Source organism: Oryctolagus cuniculus, chromosome 2 (genome assembly GCF_964237555.1).
Source record: "Oryctolagus cuniculus chromosome 2, mOryCun1.1, whole genome shotgun sequence".
NCBI lineage: Eukaryota > Metazoa > Chordata > Mammalia > Lagomorpha > Leporidae > Oryctolagus > Oryctolagus cuniculus.
In genome coordinates, this window is record NC_091433.1 from 3,721,162 (window position 1) to 3,741,395 (window position 20,234).

Genomic DNA, 20,234 nt, shown 5'->3' on the forward strand with positions numbered 1-20,234 from the left:
CTGCCCGGGGAGCACAGATCGAAGTCACAACCTGGCGGCATCTTGGGTTCTCCAGTGTGACTGTGGTTTTTGAAAAACCAGACAGTTGCAAGTGTTGGCTAGGATGCAGAGCACTGGGAACCCTTATCCATTGCTGCGGGGACTGTCGGATGGTGTGGCCACTCTGGACAAACGGTTCGGCAGTGTCTTACAAAGGCAAATGTGAATTTATGTCCCGACTCAGCAGTCCCACTCCAGCTGTCTCTCTAGGAGAAGCGCGGATGCGTGTCTGTGTGCAGACCTATGCACGAGTGAGCGTGGCAGCGGGAGTCACGCAGGTGTCCATCAGCCGGTGCGTGGGTGCAACGTGGTGTTGTCCACAGGGGGGAATGTGGCTGCGTGGAAGAGCCTTAAAACCGTCACGCTGAAGGACAGAAGCCGGGCACACACAGCCTGCACGGGGAGTCCACTTGCGTGGCAGCAGTCCAGTCTGTGGACACAGGTTAGGAAGATCAGTGTCTTTCCTGGTGTTGAACGGGGATCAGCTACAGATGGGACTGGTTGCATCACCCGGCAGAGAATTGGTAGACTTCATGATAGAGCAAGTATACCTAAAAGCGCTGAAAGTAATGGAAATTGGAAGTTTACGAAATGTTGATAGAAGCATTGATAGAAGCTTAATTGTGGATCTTTATTTACGTTAAAAAGTAGCCTGTATACTGGTACAAAAACGGATGGATAGACCAGTGGAACAGAATAGAAACACAAGAAATCAATCCAAACCTCTACAACCAACGTGTATTTGATCAAGGAGCTAAAACCAATCCCTGGAGCAAGGACAGGCTCTTCAACAAATGGTGCTGGGAAACTGGATCTCCACATGCAGAAGTGTGAAACAAGACCCCTGCCTTACACCTGACACAAAAATCCACTCAACATGGAGTAAAGATCTAAATCTACGACCTGACACCATCAAATTATTAGAGATCATCAGAGAAACCCTGCAAGATACAGGCACGGGCGAAGACTTCTTGAAAAAGACCCCAGAGGCACAGGCGGCCAAAGCCAAAATTAACAATTGGGATCATATCAAGCTGAGAAGCTTCTATATGGCAAAAGAAACAGGAAAGTGAAGAGGCAACCAACAGAATGGGAGAAATATTTGCATATTATGCAATGGATAAAGGATTAATAACCAGAATCTACAAAGAGATCAAGAAACTCCACAACAACAAAACAACCCACTTAAGAGATGGGCCAAGGACTTAAAGAAACATTTTTCAAAAGAGGAAATCCAAATGGCCAACAGACACATGAAAAAATGCTAAAAATCACTAGCAATCAGGGAAATGCAAATCAAAGCCACAATGAGGTTTCACCTCACCCCAGTTTAGAAGGGCTCACATACAGAAATCAACAACAGATGATGGTGAGGATGTGGGGAAAAAAGTACCCTAATCTACTGTTGGGGGGGAATGCAAACTGGTAAAGCCACTATGGAAGACGGTTTGGAGATTTCTCAGAAATCTAAATATAGTCCTAACACACGACCCAGCCATCCCACTCTTCGGAATTTACCCAAGGAAAATGAAATTGACAAATAAAAGAGCTGTCTGCATCTTCATGTTTATTGTAGCTCAATTCACAATAGCTAAGATATGGAATCAACCTAAATGCCCATGAAAGGAGACTAGATAAAAAAATTATGGGATATGTACTCTATGGAATACTACACAGCAGTAAAAAAAAACCACTGAAATCCAGTCATTTGCAACAAAATGGATAAATCTGGAAAACATCATGTGAGTGAAATAAGCCAGTTCCAAAGGGACAAATATCATATGTTCTCCCTGATCAGTGCCAACTGAGCACTTAAAGGAAACCTGTTGAAGTGAAACTGACACTATGAGAAACAGTGACTTAATGAGCCCTTGTCCTGACTGTCGAGGAACAACTTACTATTTTATTCTTCTTAGCATTTTCTTTTTTCTACTTAATACCATTGGTTCAACTCTTTACTTAACACAGAATTATTCATAGGTGTTTAAATCCAATTGAAAATTGGTCCCTGTAAAAAAAATAAGAGTGGGAATAAGAGAGGGAGGAGATGTACAGTTCGGCACAAATTCCCACAGACTTACACCTAAGAGTAAAGCTAAAAACTTGCCATGGGACTCCAAATCCCATTAAGTTAGCAGGTACCAATGCCATGTTACATGTTAAGTGTGTAACTGATCATATAGATAGGATTAGTGTCAAAAGGATCAAATAAAGAAGATCAAGGGTCTGCTAATACTGATAGAATTAAAAAGGAGAGAAAGACCCAACATGGGAAGCGGGATACACAGCAGACTCATAGAATGACAGATGCCCTAAACAGCACTCTGGCCTCAGAATCAGCCCTTAAGGCATTTGGATCTGGCTGAAAAGGCGATGAAAGCGTCTCAGGCATGGAAAGCCAAGACACTGTGGCAAAAAATGTCCTACATGAAAGATCTCTGCGAGTGAGATCCCAGCGGAAAGAAGGGGCCATCAAGGAAGGAGGTACCTTTCTCTGAAGGGAGGAGAGAATTTCCACTTTGACCTTGTCTAAATAAGGTCAGAGTTTGTGAACTCAGGAGGCTTCCATAGCCTTGGCAGCTCATGACAAGAGCCTAGGGTGATTACTGACATCATAAATAAGAGTGTCAATTGTTAAATCAACAACAGGAGTCACTGTGCAGTTGCTCCCCATGTAGGACCTCTGTCCTGAGTGAGTTGTGCAATGAGAATTAACTGTAAAACTAGTATTCAAACAGTACTTTATACTTTGGGTGCAAACTGTTAAAATATTTGCACAGTATAGAGTTGGTCTTCTGTATATAAAGATAATCAAAAATGAATCTTAAGGAAGAATGGGATGGGAGAGGGAGTAGGAGGTGGGACAGAAGTGGCGGTGGGAGGGCGGGTATGGGGGAAAGAACTGCTATATTCCTAAAGCTGTACCTATGAAATTTATATTTATTAAATACAATCTTTCTTTAAAATAGTAGCTTATGCAGACATAAGAGGAAAACTGGCACACGACGATATACTTTCCCACTGCCACCAGTGTCCCACGAAGAAGGCTAGCGTGGTAAGGAACGACAAGGGCGTGACGCCCCTGGGACTCTCCTCTGTTATCCCATTCATAAAGCGCCACAAAACAAAACAGAAGACCCTGTCAACTCAGAGTCCCACATCCGGCCAGAGAACTCACTGAAAAATAAGGGTGAAATAAAAAGATTTTCAGAAAAACTGAAGCTAAGCCAGTTTGTCGTGAGAGCCCGTAGTTTCAGAAATTCCAGAGGAAGCTCCTGAGATGGAGGAGGACCAGGCAGACAGAAAACGGGCTGGAGAACACGAGAGATGGTGAACAGACGGGGCTGCCCTGTTACTTTATCTAAAACACAAGTGACAGGGCCTGCGCTGGGCGTAGCGGGTAAGACCACCACCTGCAGTGCCGGCATCCCATATGGGCGCCGGTTCTAGCCCCGGCTGCTCCACTTCCGATCCAGCTCTCTGCTATGGCCTGCGAAAGCAGTAGAAGCTGGCCCAAGCCCTGGGGCCCCTGAACCCATGTGAGTAACCTGGAAGAAGCGCCTGGCTCCTGGCTTCTGATCAGCACAATTCCAGCCATGGTGGCCAGTTGGGGAGTGAACCATCGGATGGAAGACCTCTCTCTCTCTCTGCCTCTCCATCTCTCCCTATGTAACTCTGACTTTCAAATAAATAAATTAATCTTTTTTTTTTAAAAAATAAAACACAAGTGACTATTAAAAATAATAACACTATTATTGGATTTATATCATCTGCAGAAGTAAAATGTAAAACAAAAAACAGCACCAAGGACAGAGCTGAGGGTGTGTCTGTAGGTGGAACTATGGGACTCCTCACCTTGGAGCTGGTCTGGTGCCTTGAGGCTAATTCCAGGAGACCGTGAGAAATCAAGGATGGAAAAATAGCAAAGAGGCACAGCTAAAAGCTTGTGGAGGAAGTAAAATTTCATGCGAAAAATCACATGTGCGTGCAGAGAAGGTAGGCAAGCAGTCAGAGGGAGGAGACCAGAGGAGACGCATAGAAAAAGGTGGCTGGAACAGCCGAACGCGACGCAGCCTTGCGGTGGCTGCGTTAAACGTAAATGGGCTAAGCGATGAAAAGACTTGTCGTCAGCGGATTCAGGTGTGAGGACAGGCGGGTGTGGCCAGGGAGCATGAGCCTGGGATGGATGCTGTGTGTCCAGTGGACTCTCAGAGCCGTGAGAACAGCTGGATTTGTGCTGCACATGAGAACACAGGTCATCCCAGGGACTGGACGCCGGAGCGCGGCCCGGGGAGGTGGGCAGAGCACCCACCTGCAGTATGGCTCCATTGCCACGGCTCTAAGACGGGCAGAACTCATCCGTGGTGCCGGGAGTAAGGAGACAGATGGCCTCTTGGGAGGAGGCGCCAGGAGCCCTCTTAGCACTGGGAACGGGTCACGAGTGGACCCTGGCGGTGGCTGTGTCCGGTGTGCACGTGACAGGCGGTCCCTGAGATACAGCCAGGCAAGCTGTGTCTGCTGAGCTTGTTCCCATGGCAACCGAGGTCACATCACGCCAGACCCCTGCGGCGAGGGAGCGTGGCTGTGACGCAGTGGTCCCTGCAGAGTGGACGGCCCGGACACGCCGGAATTCACCGCATTCTCCGCTGGAGCCATGCGTGCCCCTGTGTCTACGTCGACAGAAACATCCAAAGTGAAAAGGAAAATAACTTCCTGGCAGTACGGGGATTTCCAAGGGGCCCTTGGAAGCACCTGTTGTCTCGCACGTTGGTTCAGGAGCGGGAAGGGCAGGAGGAAGAGTCAGGAGAGGAAGAGGCGCACGGCCGCCTTTGGAAGCCCTGAAGGCTAGGTTAGGAAGCAGCACGTTTCGTAGGAGCCAGAGGACGTTCTGACTTCTTGTGCTCCGCCTACACTCGGCGGCAGTGCCTGGGAGGGGACGCCTGACCCTCGAGCAGGTGCTCGCACTGTCCCAGGCGGAGGAGGAGGAGAGGAGGCCGAGTCCTCCGCCCTCGCGATGTGGGTGGCTCAGCTCCATGAACGGGAGCTGCTGGAGAGGCTGGGGTGGGACAGGCCAGGCGCGGGCAGGGGCCTCCTCGGGGGACCCTGGCGGGGCACGGGCAGACCCTCTTCTGCAGCCCTTTGGGTTGCAATGGACAGACACTCAGTGCAATGAAGTTAAACAAGGACTGAAAACCACGGGGCTCTGGTCTGGCGGCTCCAGGAGGTCTGGGGCCTGAGTGTCCTCTTCTCCCTGTCTCAGCCTGCCCCCCTCTGAGCTGCATTACTGCCGGGCCAGCAAGCAAGCAATGAGTGTCACTTTGTCACTTTCTGCAGCCCTGGGAGATGGTGAGGGTGGCAGAGGCCCCCTCACGGGAGGTTTCCATCTCCATTTCTGCCCTTAGTTTTGTTGTTCATTTCCCCCTGACTGTGTATCCTTTTTGTAACAAGGAGTAAAGCTAGTTTTTATTTTTTATTTATTTTTATTTATTTATTTTTTGACAGAGTGGACAGAGAGAGAGAGAGAGAAAGGTCTTCCTTTGCTGTTGGTTCACCCTCCAGTGGCCACTGTGGCCGGTGTGCTGTGGCCGGCGCACCGTGCTGATCCGATGGCAGGAGCCAGGTGCTTCTCCTGGTCTCCCATGGGGTGCAGGGCCCAAGCACTTGGGCCATCCTCCACTGCACTCCCTGGCCACAGCAGAGAGCTGGCCTGGAAGAGGGGCAACCGGGGCAGAATCCGGTGCCCCGACCGGAACTAGAACCTGGTGTGCCGGCGCCGCAAAGCGGAGGATTAGCCTAGTGAGCCATGGCGCCGGCCGTAAAGCTAGTTTTTAAACAGCACAGCTGTGGGAGACAAAGAGGAAGAAATCACGGTGCAGGAGACATCAGGCCCTGGGAGCTCAAGGACCTGGTGGAAGAGGGGCCAGGGGTTGTCGCCCCCTAGGCCCAGCGTCAGGGCTCCTCGTCCAGGGCCCCCCGCTGTCTGTCTCTGCACTCGCTACACTGGCTGCTGAGTCCTCCCAGTGGGGTTGAGCTGTTTTCTCAGCCTGGTTCCTGCTGTCAGTAGTAACTGTTCATTTTTTATACTTAAAATTTTCATTTGCTTATTTAAGTATTTATTTATTTGAAAGGCTGAGTGACAGCAGGGAGAGAGCTTTCATCTGCTGGTTGACTCCCAGGGTCAAGGCTGGGCTCCATTCTCATCTCCACGTGGGTGGAAGGGTCCCAGTGACTCAGCCCATCGTTTGCTGATTTCCTTGGCATGTTACCTGGAAGCTGGATCAGAAGTGCAGTAGCTGGGACTGGAACCAGCAGCCCAATATGGCATGCTGGTGTCATGCCACAACACTGGCCCTGAAGTTTCTTTTTTATTTCTTTTAAAGATTTATTTATTTATTTGAAAGTCAGAGTTACACAGAGAGAGGAGAGGCAGAGAGAGGGGGAGAGAGACAGGTCTTCCATCCGCTGGTTCACTCCCCAATTGGCTGCAATGGCCAGAGCTGTGCTTATCCGAAGCCGGGAGCCAGGAGCTTCTTCCGGGTCTCCCACATGGGTGCAGGGGCCCAAGCACTTGGGCCAACTTCTGCTTTCCCAGGCCATAGCAGAGAGTTGGATCTGAAGTGGAGCAGCCAGGACTTGAACCGGTGCCCATATGGGATGCCAGCGCTCCAGTGCAGAGCGCTAACCCACTGCGCCACAGCGCCGGCCCCCTGAAGTTTATTTTACTTGAAAGAGACAGAGATCTCCTATCTGCTGGTTCATTCCCTAGATGCCTGCAAATACCAGGGCTGGGCTAGTCCGGGACCAGGAGTTGGAAACCTTCCAGGTCTCTCACAGGGTGACAGAGACCCAAGCACTTGCGCCGCACCTGCTGCCCCCAGGATGCACCTCAGCAGAAGCTGGGATAGGAGTGGAAGCAGAACTGGAGCCCAGGCAGTAGCCGTCCCAGTGGTGCCGTCACCTCTGTGCTGAACACCCACCCGCAGTGTCCTTTAGGAGTCCCTGTCCAGGGGTCTAGCTCTGGACCGGATCACCCAGTCAGTGGCAGACACAGCACAGAGAAGCCAGACCAAAGATGGCAGGAGAGACGCGTTGCATGGAGGGTTTTCATTTCTAGCCGGTCTGGATGTTCACCAACATGGAGTTCTGGGAAGTGTTCTCCACCTGCCCTGTTCTTAGCGTGGGAGCATGGGTCTGTCTGTGTATGTATGTGCACATGCGTGTGGGTGCGCCTGTGTTCGGGGGACGTTATCACATAATGGATTTTTTTAAAAAAGATTTATTTCATTTATTTGAAATAGTTACAGAGAGAGGTAGAGGCAGAGAGAGAGAGGTCTTCCATCCACTGGTTCACTCCCCAATTGGCCGCAACAGCCGGAGCTTTGCCAATCTGAAGCCAGGAGCCAGGAGCTTCTTCTGGGTCTCCCACGTGGGTGCAGGGGCCCAAGCACTTGGGCTGTCTTCTGCTTTCCCAGGCCACAGCATAGAGCTGGATCAGAAGTGGAGCAGCTGGGACTAGAACCGGCACCCATATGGGATGCTGGCGCTTCAGGCCAGGGTGGTAACCTGCTGTGCCACAGAGTCAGCCCCCACATAATGGATTTGATTCTGGACTCCCTGCCTGTGTGCTCTGTGGCTCTGGACAAGTTGTTCACTGTCTCTGAGCCTCTGAGTAGCCACGCCCCCAACAGCAGTGTGCAGTTTCTGTGATGGGACACTTCCTCTCTAGCAGGAAAAATCTCAGAGAGAGACAACGGGGGAAGCCGCCTCCCACCCCCACCCTGTGCCTCTACGCAGGAGAGTGCTTGGGCTTAATTGAAAAGGTAGCCAGGTGGCGGGGAGGGGGCGAGCAGATGTTGAGCCGGGTGATTAAAGATGCCAGTTAAGATACCTGCATCCCACATGAGAGTACACAGGTCTGAGTCCCAGCTCTGGCTGCTCATTCTGCTTCCTGCTGGTGTAGAACTGGGGGGCAGTGGGTGGTGCCTCCCACAGGGGAGGCCTGGATGGAGTTCCCAGCTCCTGGCTTCGGCGTGGTCCAGCCCTGGCCATTGCAAGCACGGGGAGAGGGGGGTGAATAAGCCAGCACACAGAAGCTGTTTCTGTCTGTCTGCCCTTCTCTTTCTCTGCCTCGCTCCCTGTCAAAGAAATAAGTAAAATGTGCCAAGCATCCGGCATCGCGGTGACTGTGCCCATCCACTGCCTGCAGTCTCGGGTGTGCTGTGTCCTCAGGCGGCCCACTCGGGGGAAGGGCTGGGAGGAACAAGGGCCCGTTTCCCCATCATCACCTGTTTGGCCTGAGTCATTCCTAGGGCTGAGCTGGGAGGTGGCCGCCTGTTTCCTGTCCTGGCTGCCGGCTTGCATTAAAAAGCAAGCAGACGGTGAGGCTTCTGCAGCTCCGGCATGTGCCTCGCGGGCTGGTCAGAGAGCACAGGCGGTTACGGCCGGCACGGGGCAGCGGGACCCACGTTTCTGGGGTCATTCCTTAGCTGGGTGAGGATTTGGCCTGAAGAGACCCCAAATCCACAGGCGCCAGGGGGCAGCCGGGGCCCAGGAGGGTGTCCTGGGAGGCAGGCACAGAGCACCCGTGTCTTCCAGAGGCTGGCGACCCCAGGAGCTTGTCTGAAGCGTCGCGCTGGGGCTGCCGGTCCCCGTGCCGAGCCTCAGTGTGCGCTCTCCATGTTCGGTGCTCTGCCTTTTACACGCGCAGGCGAGTGGTTGCCAGGAGCCGAGCGAGATGAATCGGCAGCTGGCACAAACGCACTGCTTGCGTGGCAGCAGGCACCGTGCTGCGCCCTTTCCAGGTGCGGCTGACGTGCCCCAGCACCCCGATGAGGAGGCTCTGAGGCCTTGTCGGCGTCCCCACTTGACAGGGATGGCGGCCGAGTGTGGGAGGTGGCCAGCCAGGCCACCGTCACTCAGCAGCTGGGGGCGTCTGCCCGCCCCCAGAGCAGGGCTCCTCGCTGGCCTGCTGTGCTGTGGCGGAACATCTGGATGCAGGCTCGGGGGCGTAGGGCTAAGAGCAGCAGGTGGTGGGGGACTGGGGCCCACAGTGTGAACGGCAGCCGTGTCCTGTGGCTGCCTCAGCAAGGAGCCAGTTTATTCCCTTGTGGTTGTGGAGGCCAACAGTCCTCAGTCAAGGTGGCAGCCCGACTGCAGGTGGGGGCCCCTGCAGCCCGGTTCCGCCTGCTCCTGACTGCAGGTGGGGGCCCCTGCAGCCCAGTTCCGCCTGCTCCCGAGGCTGTGGGTGGGGGCCCCTGCAGCCCGGTTCCGCCTGCTCCTGACTGCAGGTGGGGGCCCCTGCAGCCTGGTTCCACCTGCTCCCGAGGCTGTGGGTGGGGGTCCCTGCAGCCCGGTTCTGCTGCTCCTGAGGCTCGGTGGGGGGGGGGTCCCTGCAGCCTCTCCCAGCTCCTGGGGTCTCCACGCATTCCTTGGCTTGTGGCTGCGTCGCTGCAGTCTCTGTCTTCACACGGCCGCCTCCCCGTGTGTCTTCATGTGTCTGTCCTTTGCTGTCTCTATAAAGACGTTTGTCACTAGGTTTAGGGCCCGACTGGTTAACCCAAAGATGATCTCATCTCAAAATCCTCAACTTGCTTATGTCAGCGAGGGTTCTTCCCAGATGAGGATCAATGGCACTGTGGTTAGAAAGTGCACAGTGGGGCCAGCGCTGTGGTGTAGTGGGTAAAGCCGCTGCCTGCAGTGCCGGCATCCCATATGGGCGCCGGTTCTAGTCCCGGCTGCTCCACTTCCGATCCAACTCTCTGCTATGGGCTGGGAAAGCAGTGGAAGATGGCCCAAATGCTTGGGTCCCTGCACCCACGTGGGAGACCCGGAAGAAGCTCCTGATTCCTGGCTCTGGATTGGCACAGCTCCGGCCGTTGCAGCCATCTGGGGAGTGAACCAGTGGATGGAAGACTTCTCTCTCTGTCTCTGTCTCTGTCTCTGTCTCTGTCTCTCTCTCTCTCCCTCCCTGCCCGCCTCTCCTCCTATCTCTGTGTAGCTCTGAGTTTCAAATAAATAAATAAAATATTAAAGAAAAAATAAAGCGCACAACGTTCTGTGGGCCGTGGCTGGGACCAGCACACCGTTCAACTCATTGACTCAGCATCTGATACCTCACTCCGACGCGAGTCCAGGGGGAATAGGAACTATTTAATGAGACCTACTGTGTGTCACACGGCAAATATTGGTGCCTTTACTGAATACCTACTGTGCGCCAGGCAGTGCATTTAATCTGCACAGCAGTTCTGTGCATTATGTGCTTGTCCCCATTTCACAGCTGGGAAAACTGAGGCCTGGGAAGAACTAAGGTCGCATGACCAGAGTTCTGGAGCCAGTCAGTGGCAGAGTCAAGGGCAGAAGCCAGGCAGGCAGGGCTCAGTGGCTGCATCCCTGGCCAGTGTGTGTGTCCTCTCCCCGTCAGTTCCACAGCCCACTTTGGGTGGACGTTCCTTTCTGACACACGAGGAGAAGCGACCTGACTTGGGGGCTCGGTCTTGAGCCCCCACCCAGGCCTGGCGCTCCTCCCTCCCAATGCCCTGGTGTGTGTCATGTGACTGTCACTCTCGGAGTGGGTGAGACCATGCCTGTTTTACTGCCATCCCCGCTGGCACGCTGGTGACGTCCCCTCACAGGGCTGCCTGGGGAACAGGCCCCGGACTGTGCCCACGGGGCGTTTGGCCGACACCTGCTTCCCGAGGCCTGAGCGCTGTGCGTGGAGCTTCTCCGTGCCCCTCACCCCAAGCAGAACCTGCCCCTAAATCCCGCGGTGGCAGAGCCGTGACTGGCTGAGGGTGCTGTGAGCCGTGCCGGTCAGTGAAACTCTAGGTCCGGGAGGATTTCCCCTTTCGATGCCTCGCTTGTCTGTCGGTGTCTTACTCGGCCACTGCCACCCAGGTGGCCTCGAGACCGCGCGCGGAGCGGGTGCACTCCAGTTCTGTGGGCGGGGCCGCGCTGGGGAGGCCCCTCCACGCCTGTTCCACCCCTGGGCCTGGACATCGAGGACTTGGCCGGCACGGTCCAGTGCCTCTGTCGGCCTGGGGCCTCCCTTCTTGGAAGGATGCCAGTCATCAGGCCCACCCTTCCCCCGCCCAGCCTTCCCTTAGCTAATTGTATCTGTGACGGCCCAGTTTCCCATTAGCTGTGGACCAGTGGGGGCATCGGTCAGCCTAGAGCAGCTCCCTAACCATTGCCTTTGTGCCCAGAAGTTGGAGGGGTGGCTTAGGGCTGTAGCCTGCCCTCTCAGCCTCTCAGCTGGTTTCCCTGCTGTGTGTCACCTGGTTCCCTTTGTTCTGTCTGGCACACTCTTCAGGGAATTCTGGGTAAGAAGAGGGCGGGCAGGTGGAGGCAGATCCACCCACAGGTCTTGGAGATCTGGCCAGAGAGGTCGAGCTTCCCATTGGTTCTGCGATTTTGCAGCTCGGGGAGAAATGAGGCCTGGGAGCAAGTCAGCTGCGTGTGGGGGTGCCCGTGCTGTGGGGCCATGGCCACCAGGGGGAGGGACACAGGGCGAAGAGGCCCAGGCCTTGGGAGCTCCAGGTTTCATCAGTAGCCAGAGCAAGACATGTGTGCCACGGTGTCTCAGTGCCACCGTGTGGGGTTGGGAGAAGTTCACGACATGAGGAGTGGGAGACGGTGTCACACCAGGGACAGGTCAGGGCGGGAGGACAGCCGGTCCGGTCGGTGTGGGCTCAGGAGGTGGGCGACCCGAGCCAGGGCTGTGTGGTGGTGAGCAAGAGGGGGGCGGGGCCTGGCGGCGCGGGAGCAGCCAGCACTGCAGAGAAGGCTGGCTGCGAGGGCACAGGGCCGGGCTGGGGGCGGGGGCAGGCATCCTCGACTTCACTGGGGGAGAGGGGTGCGGGCGTGCTGCGAGGGCACAGGGCAGGGCTGGGGGCGGGGGCAGGCATCCTGGACTTCACTGGGGGAGAGGGGCGCGGGCATGCTGCGAGGGCACAGGGCCGGGCTGGGGGCCGGGGGCCGGCATCCTTGACTTCACTGGGGAAGTCCCAGTGGTACGGGTCGGGTCCTGTGTCCTCTGGGAGCAGGGAGCAGCACTTCCTCCCGGGCTGCGCGCCCAGCTGCCCTGCGTCCCAGTGCCGGGACTGCCTTTCCCGTTCCTGGGCCCACGGCCCCAGGTGCGGGAGCCCCCCACTGCCTGCTGTCTCTGTCTCCTGCAGATGGACGAGATCAAGGGGAAGGACCGCGTGATCCTGGCCCTGGAGAAGGAGCTCGGCGTGCAGGCCGGCCAGACCCAGAGGCTGCTGCTGCAAAAGGAGGCCCTGGACGAGCAGCTGGTGCAGGTCAAGGAGGCCGAGCGGCACCACAGCAGCCCCAAGAGGGAGCTCCCACCCGGCATCGGGGACATGGCGGAGCTCATGGGCGGCCAGGTGAGCGCGGCTGACCGCCACCGCCCTTCTCCACCCCCTGGTCGCGCTGGTCCCGTCTGCCTGCCTTTCCCCTCCCCCTTCCGCCCATCAGTCTGTCCTGTCCCCTTTCTGTATCCTCTCCCTCCCCAGCTGACGGGCACTCCCTGTGAGCCAGGCCGTGCTGGGCTTGGGCAGGCAGGGGTGAGGTGCTGGCCACCTCTGCCTGCTGTGGCCTTGGCGCTCGACAAAGAAGGGCACAGCGGGACCGGGAGTGAGTTCCAATCAGAGCCTGGCCAGGGGCAAAAGCAAGGGCAAGGCCAAGGGGCCGCAGCTGGCCACTGACGGGCACAGCGAGGCCGAAGCAGCCCTCGTTCACGCACGCACTCATTGCCAATGCCGTGTGCCGGCCCTGTACGGGGCAGCGGTGTTTCCGTGTCAGTGTGAGCCTGGCAGGGGCGGAGGAGTGGGGGGTGGGGTGGGGGGTGGGGGTGGGAGGAGCCTCTGGAGGAGGTGCCTGGGCGAGCAGGGCTGGGTCGTGAGGTCCCGGGAGTTTGAAGTCTCGGGCACCTGGAGACGACACCTTCCAGCAGCGTCCTGCGGGAAGGGGTGGCGGCCCGGGGGTTTATCCGTCTTTGAATAAGGACCTCGCCTGCTGTGTCGTGCTGCGAATTTCCCAGGGCGGCTCCGTGGAGTGCTTGGAGTCACTGAAGCTTCTTGAAAGCATTTTGTGTCTTGAATTTCTTTTAGGACCAACACATGGATGAGCGAGATGTGAGGCGCTTTCAGCTAAAAATTGCTGAGCTGAACTCAGTGATTCGGAAGCTGGAAGACAGAAATACCCTCCTCGCAGACGAGAGGAATGAGCTGGTAAGCGGCCCATGGAGACCGATGGCGTGGGGCGGGGCCGGACACAGGGGGCTGTGCACAGGGGGCCAGGCTCAGGGGGCTGGGCACAGAGAGCCGGGCTCAGGGGGCTGGGCACAAGGGGCCGGGCACAGGGAGCCGGGCTCAGGGGGCTGGGCACAGGGGGCCGGGTGCAGGGGGCCGGGCTCAGGGGGCTGGGCACAAGGGGCCGGGCACAGGGGGCCGGGCACAGGGGGCTGGGTGCAGGGGGCCGGGCTCAGGGGGCTGGGCACAAGGGGCCGGGCACAGGGGGCCGGGTGCAGGGGGCTGGGCACAGGGGGCCGGGCACAGGGAGCCAGGCACAGAGAGCTGGGCGCAGGGGCCCGGACGCAGGGGGCTGGGCACAAGGAGCCGGTGCACAGGGGGCCGGGCACAGGGAGCTGGGCACAGGGGGCCGGGCGCACAGGGCCAGGCACAGGGAGCTGGTGCACAGGGAGCCGGGCACAAGGGGCCGGGCGCAGGGTCCCGGGCGCAGGGGGCTGGGCACAAGGAGCCGGTGCACAAGGAGCCGGGTGCAGGGGGCTGGGCACAAGGGGCCGGGCGCAGGGAGCCGGTGCACAGGGAGCCGGGCACAGGGGGCCGGGCACAAGGGGCCGGGCACAAGGAGCCGGGCACAGGGAGCTGGGTGCAGGGGGCTGGGCACAGGGAGCCGGTGCACAGGGGGCCGGGTGCAGGGGGCTAGGCACAAGGGGCCGGGCACAAGGAGCCGGGCACAGAGAGCTGGGCGCAGGGGGCCGGGCACAAGGGGCCGGGCACAGGGAGCCGGGCACAGGGAGCCGGGCGCAGGGGGCAGGGCGCAGGGAGCCGGGCGCAGGGAGCTGGGTGCAGGGGGCCGGGCACAAGGGGCCGGGCACAGGGAGCCAGGCACAGGGAGCCGGGCACAGGGAGCCGGGCGCAGGGGGCTGGGTGCAGGGGGCCGGGCACAGGGAGCCGGCACAGAGGGCCGGACGCAGGGGGCCGGGCGCAGGGGGCCAGGCACAGGGAGCCGGGCACAGGGAGCCGGGCGCAGGGGGCCGGGTGCAGGGGGCCGGGCACAGGGAGCCGGGCACAGAGGGCCGGACGCAGGGGGCCGGGTGCAGGGGGCCGGGCACAGGGAGCCGGGCACAGAGAGCCGGGCGCAGGGGGCCGGGCGCAGGGAGCCGGGCACAGGGAGCTGGGCACAGGGAGCTGGGCACAGGGGCCCGGGCGCAGGGGGCTGGGCACAAGGGGCCGGGCGCAGGGGCCCGGGCGCAGGGGGCTGGGCACAAGGAGCCGGTGCACAAGGAGCCGGGTGCAGGGGGCTGGGCACAAGGGGCCAGGCGCAGGGAGCCGGGCACAGGGAGCCGGGCGCAGGGAGCCGGGCACAGGGGGCCGGTGCACAGGGGGCCGGGTGCAGGGGGCTGGGCGCAAGGGGCCGGGCGCAGGGAGCCGGGCACAGGGAGCCGGGCGCAGGGAGCCGGGCACAGGGGGCCGGTGCACAGGGGGCCGGGTGCAGGGGGCTGGGCACAAGGGGCCGGGCACAAGGAGCCGGGCACAGGGAGCTGGGTGCAGGGGGCTGGGCACAGGGAGCCGGTGCACAGGGGGCCGGGTGCAGGGGGCTGGGCACAAGGGGCCGGGCACAAGGAGCCGGGCACAGAGAGCTGGGCGCAGGGGGCCGGGCACAAGGGGCCGGGCACAGGGAGCCGGGCACAGGGAGCCGGGCGCAGGGGGCAGGGCGCAGGGAGCCGGGCGCAGGGAGCTGGGTGCAGGGGGCTGGGCACAAGGGGCCGGGCACAGGGAGCCAGGCACAGGGAGCCGGGCACAGGGAGCCGGGCGCAGGGGGCTGGGTGCAGGGGGCCGGGCACAGGGAGCCGGGCACAGAGGGCCGGACGCAGGGGGCCGGGCGCAGGGGGCCAGGCACAGGGAGCCGGGCACAGGGAGCCGGGCGCAGGGGGCCGGGTGCAGGGGGCCGGGCACAGGGAGCCGGGCACAGAGGGCCGGACGCAGGGGGCCGGGTGCAGGGGGCCGGGCACAGGGAGCCGGGCACAGAGAGCCGGGCGCAGGGGGCCGGGCGCAGGGATCCGGGCACAGGGAGCTGGGCACAGGGGCCCGGGCGCAGGGGGCTGGGCACAAGGGGCCGGGCGCAGGGGCCCGGGCGCAGGGGGCTGGGCACAAGGAGCCGGTGCACAAGGAGCCGGGTGCAGGGGGCTGGGCACAAGGGGCCAGGCGCAGGGAGCCGGGCACAGGGAGCCGGGCGCAGGGAGCCGGGCACAGGGGGCCGGTGCACAGGGGGCCGGGTGCAGGGGGCTGGGCACAAGGGGCCGGGCGCAGGGAGCCGGGCACAGGGAGCCGGGCGCAGGGAGCCGGGCACAGGGGGCCGGTGCACAGGGGGCCGGGTGCAGGGGGCTGGGCACAAGGGGCCGGGCACAAGGAGCCGGGCACAGAGAGCTGGGCGCAGGGGGCTGGGCACAAGGGGCTGGGCACAGGGAGCCAGGCACAGGGAGCCGGGCACAGAGAGCCGGGCGCAGGGGGCCGGGCGCAGGGAGCCGGGCACAGGGAGCTGGGCACAGGGAGCTGGGCACAAGGGGGCTGGGCGCAGGGGGCCGGGCACAGGGAGCCGGGCACAGAGAGCCGGGCGCAGGGGGCCGGGCGCAGGGAGCCGGGCACAGGGAGCTGGGCACAGGGAGCTGGGCACAGGGGGCCGGGCACAAGGGGCTGGGCACAGGCCTCTGCCGGCCCCTCCTCTCTCGTGTCCCTTTCATTAAAACTCTCATGCACACCCATTGAGGAAGTCTGTCCCTGCCCTCTGTTCCTGAGGGAGTTTATCCTTAGCAGACGTCGGAGAAGCTGAGTGAGAAGTGTGGAGGCATCCGCACTTGTTTATTACAGACACCAAAACCAAAGCCCCCAGTTGTTAGACACCAAGGCGTCGGCTGTGGAGCACTGATACGACGGAGTCTATGCAGTCCTCGGAATCGGTGATGCAGAACATGTTCAAGTGCCATGGAAATGTGTTCACAGGAAATTAAGAGAGAAACGCAGTTTATAGAACAGAAGCACATTGTTGTCATTCTGCATAGTGAAGGCTGTTATTTTAGGTGGTAAAGGTTATGAATAACTTTTATTTGTTGATTTGCTTAATTGGAAAGGCAGAGAGAGAGAGGGGGTGGGGGAGGGAGAGGTCTTCCATCTGCTGGTTCACTCCCCACATGGCCGCAATGGCTGGGCTGAGGCCAGGAGCCAGGATTCATCCAGGTCTCCCACGTGGGTGCAGGGCCCTGAGCACGTGGGCCGCCTTCTGCTGCTTCCCCAGGCCGTTAGCAGGGAACTAGGGTGGGAAGTGAAGCAGCTGGGACACAAACCGGTGCCCACATACGATGCCAGCGCCGCAGGTGGCGGCTTTACGCACTCCGCCACAACTCCGGTCCCCAGTCTGTCTGCCCATTGAGCGCTGCAGCCCGCTGTGCTCTGGTCTGCCCACGGCCGTGTGGAGGCGCCGGGGCCTGGGCTGGTGCAGCCGCTCCCCAGTGGTGGCGGTTGAGGCCTCTCCTAGCTGGACGTTCACTTCTGTGGGTACTAGACCTCTGGAACGCCGGTCACGTGGTGTGTTCTGTGCTTCAATGGACACCATGGGGGTATTTTACTGTTGCTGCCACAGCCTGGCCGCTGAGGGTGGGGCCTGTGACCCGGGCACCTCACCTCTGTGTGCTCAGGTTGTTGTCAAGTCGGGGTGGGGTGGCACCCCAGGGTTGTGCGTGGGGCGGGGTTACCGCTGTTTCAGGGTCACGGTGACTGCCCGGTCCCGTGGCTGTCACAGCAGGATGCGTGCTGAAGTTGTTTTACGTTTTTGTCCATCACAAGAACCCTGGAAAGACTGCACTGTACACACTTCTCACCACCAGCCTGTGAGGGCGGCGGGGCTGCCATGGTCATCTGATAGATGCCCGTGACCTTGCAGCTGGAAGTCAGCGAGGCCCAGGGACCCTGTGCTCAGAGGAAACCAGCAGCCCCCGCCCCCGGCCTGCTCTCCCTGTCCCTGGTGCTGGCCTTTCCTCCCCAGGATTCTCCCGTGGCTCCCGCACTTGCCCGGTGCTGTGGCCTCTGCTGTGTGCCCACCCTTCCTGTCTGTCTGGATGGGCGGCCCCCACACGAATCCCCTCTGACCCAGCGCGGGCCTGGGCCCAGCAGGGGTGTGTCACCCGAGGGTGTCGAGGGGCCCGCTGGGTTTCCCTGGGGAGGAACGGCAGCCAGGAGGATGTAGGTGGCCGTGTGTGAGCCCCGGCCTCTGGGGGTCAAGTCCAGGGGGACGGTGGACACACTGGCCGCCCACCCGGCAGGCAGCGGGGGCTGCTGCAGCCTCCCGGGCCCCCGAGGCTCTGTGTGGGGCCTGCAGCACCCAGAAAGTGTCCCAACAGGGAAGCCGGGGCTGAGGCGCCCCAGGGCAGGCCTCTGCAGGCCTCCGCCCACGCCGCTGCCTTGTGCGCCCCGCAGCTGAAGCGCTCGCGGGAGACGGAGGTGCAGCTGAAGCCGCTGGTGGAGAAGAACAAGCGCATGAACAAGAAGAACGAGGACCTGCTGCAGAGCATCCAGAGGATGGAGCAGAAGATCAAGGCGCTGAGCCGGGAGAACGCGGAGGTGGTGAGTGCCTGGAGGTGGTGAGTGCGCGTGCGCGCGCCGCCCCGGGACACGGCTCCCTCCCACGGCCTCTCCACCCACCCCGCCCCGGGACCCGGCTCCCTCCTGCCCAGGGACACAGCTCCCTCCCCGGCCTCTCCACCCGCCACAGCAGCCGTGGGGAGGCTGGGCCGCGGCCTCCTGCCAGGTTGGCTGGCCCTCGGCTGCAGTGGGCGTCTGGCAGCTGATGGTTTATGGCGTGCTCTCCAGTCCGCTGTTGGCAGGAGTCACCCCCGTTTTACAGCCGAGAAGACGAGGCCCCGAGGGCACGCGCCCTCCTTTCTGTCCCGAGCAGGTGCAGGTGTGAGCTGTGTGGGCTCCTGCCTGCCTCCCCGGCCAGGTGTCCAGTGTCCACCCACCCAGCCTTCGGAGGCCTTGCAGTAGGCGCCGCAGGACGCACCTCGGGCTGGTTGCGGGCGGGGGCCGGCGCCGTCGGGGTGACCCGCCGCTCTCCGCCCCCCTCTGCAGAAGGAGAAGCTGTCCGCGCAGGCGTCGCTGAAGCGGCACACGTCCCTGACCGACCTGAGCCTGACGAGGGACGAGCAGGAGATGGAGTTCCTGAGGATGCAGGTGCTGGAGCAGCAGCAGGTCATCGAGGACCTCTCCCTGGTACGGCCGGCGGAGCTCCCCCGCGCCTGCGCGGTCCCCGGGCTTCCTGGGCGCAGGGAGCGCTGTCGGTGGCCACCTGGCTCTCAGGCCTCCCCGCGCAGTGTCAGTTCCAGGAGGGAGTGTCCAGCCTTCACGGAGGGGCGTGGCCTGTCCCAGAAAGGCCTGTGTGGCGGGGGCGTGGTCCCAGAGAGGCCTGTGTGGCGGGGGCGTGGTCTGTACAGAGAGGCCTGTGCGGCGGGGGCGTGGTCTGTACAGAGAGGCCCTTGCAGAGGGGGAGTCTGTCCCAGAGCCAGTCTAGCCTGCCCTGGAGAGAACTTTGCAGAAAGAGGGGGCGCGGGCTGTGGCCTGAGCTTTGTGAACAGACCGGAGTTTGGAGAGCTTGCTGAGGACGAGGCCCTGTGGTTCCCGCGTCCCTGTAGCTCTGTGGGAGGCGGCCGCGCTGCAGTGGTCAGCGGGCCTGAGGAAGGCCGAGTGCGGTGCCGGGGACGTCCCGGCTGCGGCAGGGAAGGCGGCTGCAAAGAGCCTGTGGGCAGTTTGTGTGAGTGTCCTGGGCAGTGTGTGTGAGTGTCCTGGGGCAGTGTGTGTGAGTGTCCTGGGGCAGTGTGTGTGAGTGTCCTGGGGCAGTGTGTGTGAGTGTCCTGGGCAGTGTGTGTGAGTGTCCTGGGGCAGTGTGTGTGAGTGTCCTGGGCAGTGTGTGTGAGTGTCCTGGGGCAGTGTGTGTGAGTGTCCTGGGCAGTGTGTGTGAGTGTCCTGGGGCAGTGTGTGTGAGTGTCCTGGGCAGTGTGTGTGAGTGTCCTGGGGCAGTGTGTGTGAGTGTCCTGGGCAGTGTGTGTGAGTGCCCTGGGGCAGTGTCCTGGGGCAGTGTGTGTGAGTGTCCTGGGGCAGTGTGTGTGAGTGTCCTGGGCAGTGTGTGTGAGTGTCCTGGGGCAGTGTGTGTGAGTGTCCTGGGCAGTGTGTGTGAGTGTCCTGGGGCAGTGTGTGTGAGTGCCCTGGGGCAGTGTGTGTGTGTCCTGGGCAGTGTGTGTGAGTGTCCTGGGCAGTGTGTGTGAGTGTCCTGGGGCAGTGTGTGTGAGTGTCCTGGGCAGTGTGTGTGAGTGTCCTGGGGCAGTGTGTGTGAGTGCCCTGGGGCAGTGTGTGTGTGTCCTGGGCAGTGTGTGTGAGTGTCCTGGGGCAGTGTGTGTGTGTCCTGGGCAGTGTGTGAGTGTCCTGGGGCAGTGTGTGTGTGTGTCCTGGGGCAGTGTCCTGGGCAGTGTGTGTGAGTGTCCTGGGGCAGTGTGTGTGAGTGTCCTGGGGCAGTGTGTGTGTCCTGGGCAGTGTGTGTGAGTGTCCTGGGCAGTGTGTGTGAGTGTCCTGGGGCAGTGTCCTGGGGCAGTGTGTGTGAGTGTCCTGGGCAGTGTGTGTGAGTGTCCTGGGGCAGTGTGTGTGAGTGTCCTGGGGCAGTGTGCATGAGTGTCCTGGGGCAGTGTGTGTGAGTGTCCTGGGCAGTGTGTGAGTGTCCTGGGGCAGTGTGTGTGAGTGTCCTGGGGCAGTGTGTGTGTGTGTGTCCTGGGGCAGTGTCCTGGGCAGTGTGTGTGAGTGTCCTGGGCAGTGTGTGTGAGTGTCCTGGGGCAGTGTGTGTGTCCTGGGCAGTGTGTGAGTGTCCTGGGGCAGTGTGTGTGAGTGTCCTGGGCAGTGTGTGTGAGTGTCCTG

At 60.6% G+C, this 20,234-nt stretch overlaps 1 protein-coding gene across 11 annotated transcripts in view; it reads left to right on the top strand.

Moving 5' to 3' along the window:
• Nucleotides 1-20,234, top strand: part of JAKMIP1 (janus kinase and microtubule interacting protein 1) — a 136,424-nt gene that overhangs the window by 77,695 nt on the left and 38,495 nt on the right. For all 11 annotated transcript variants that reach the window (XM_070068033.1, XM_070068025.1, XM_070068032.1 and 8 more), the window contains exons 4-7: nucleotides 12,213-12,422; nucleotides 13,149-13,268; nucleotides 17,754-17,900; nucleotides 18,405-18,545. In XM_070068033.1, coding sequence (XP_069924134.1) covers nucleotides 12,213-12,422; nucleotides 13,149-13,268; nucleotides 17,754-17,900; nucleotides 18,405-18,545 — 618 coding nt within the window. The remainder of the gene's footprint in view (nucleotides 1-12,212; nucleotides 12,423-13,148; nucleotides 13,269-17,753; nucleotides 17,901-18,404; nucleotides 18,546-20,234) is intronic.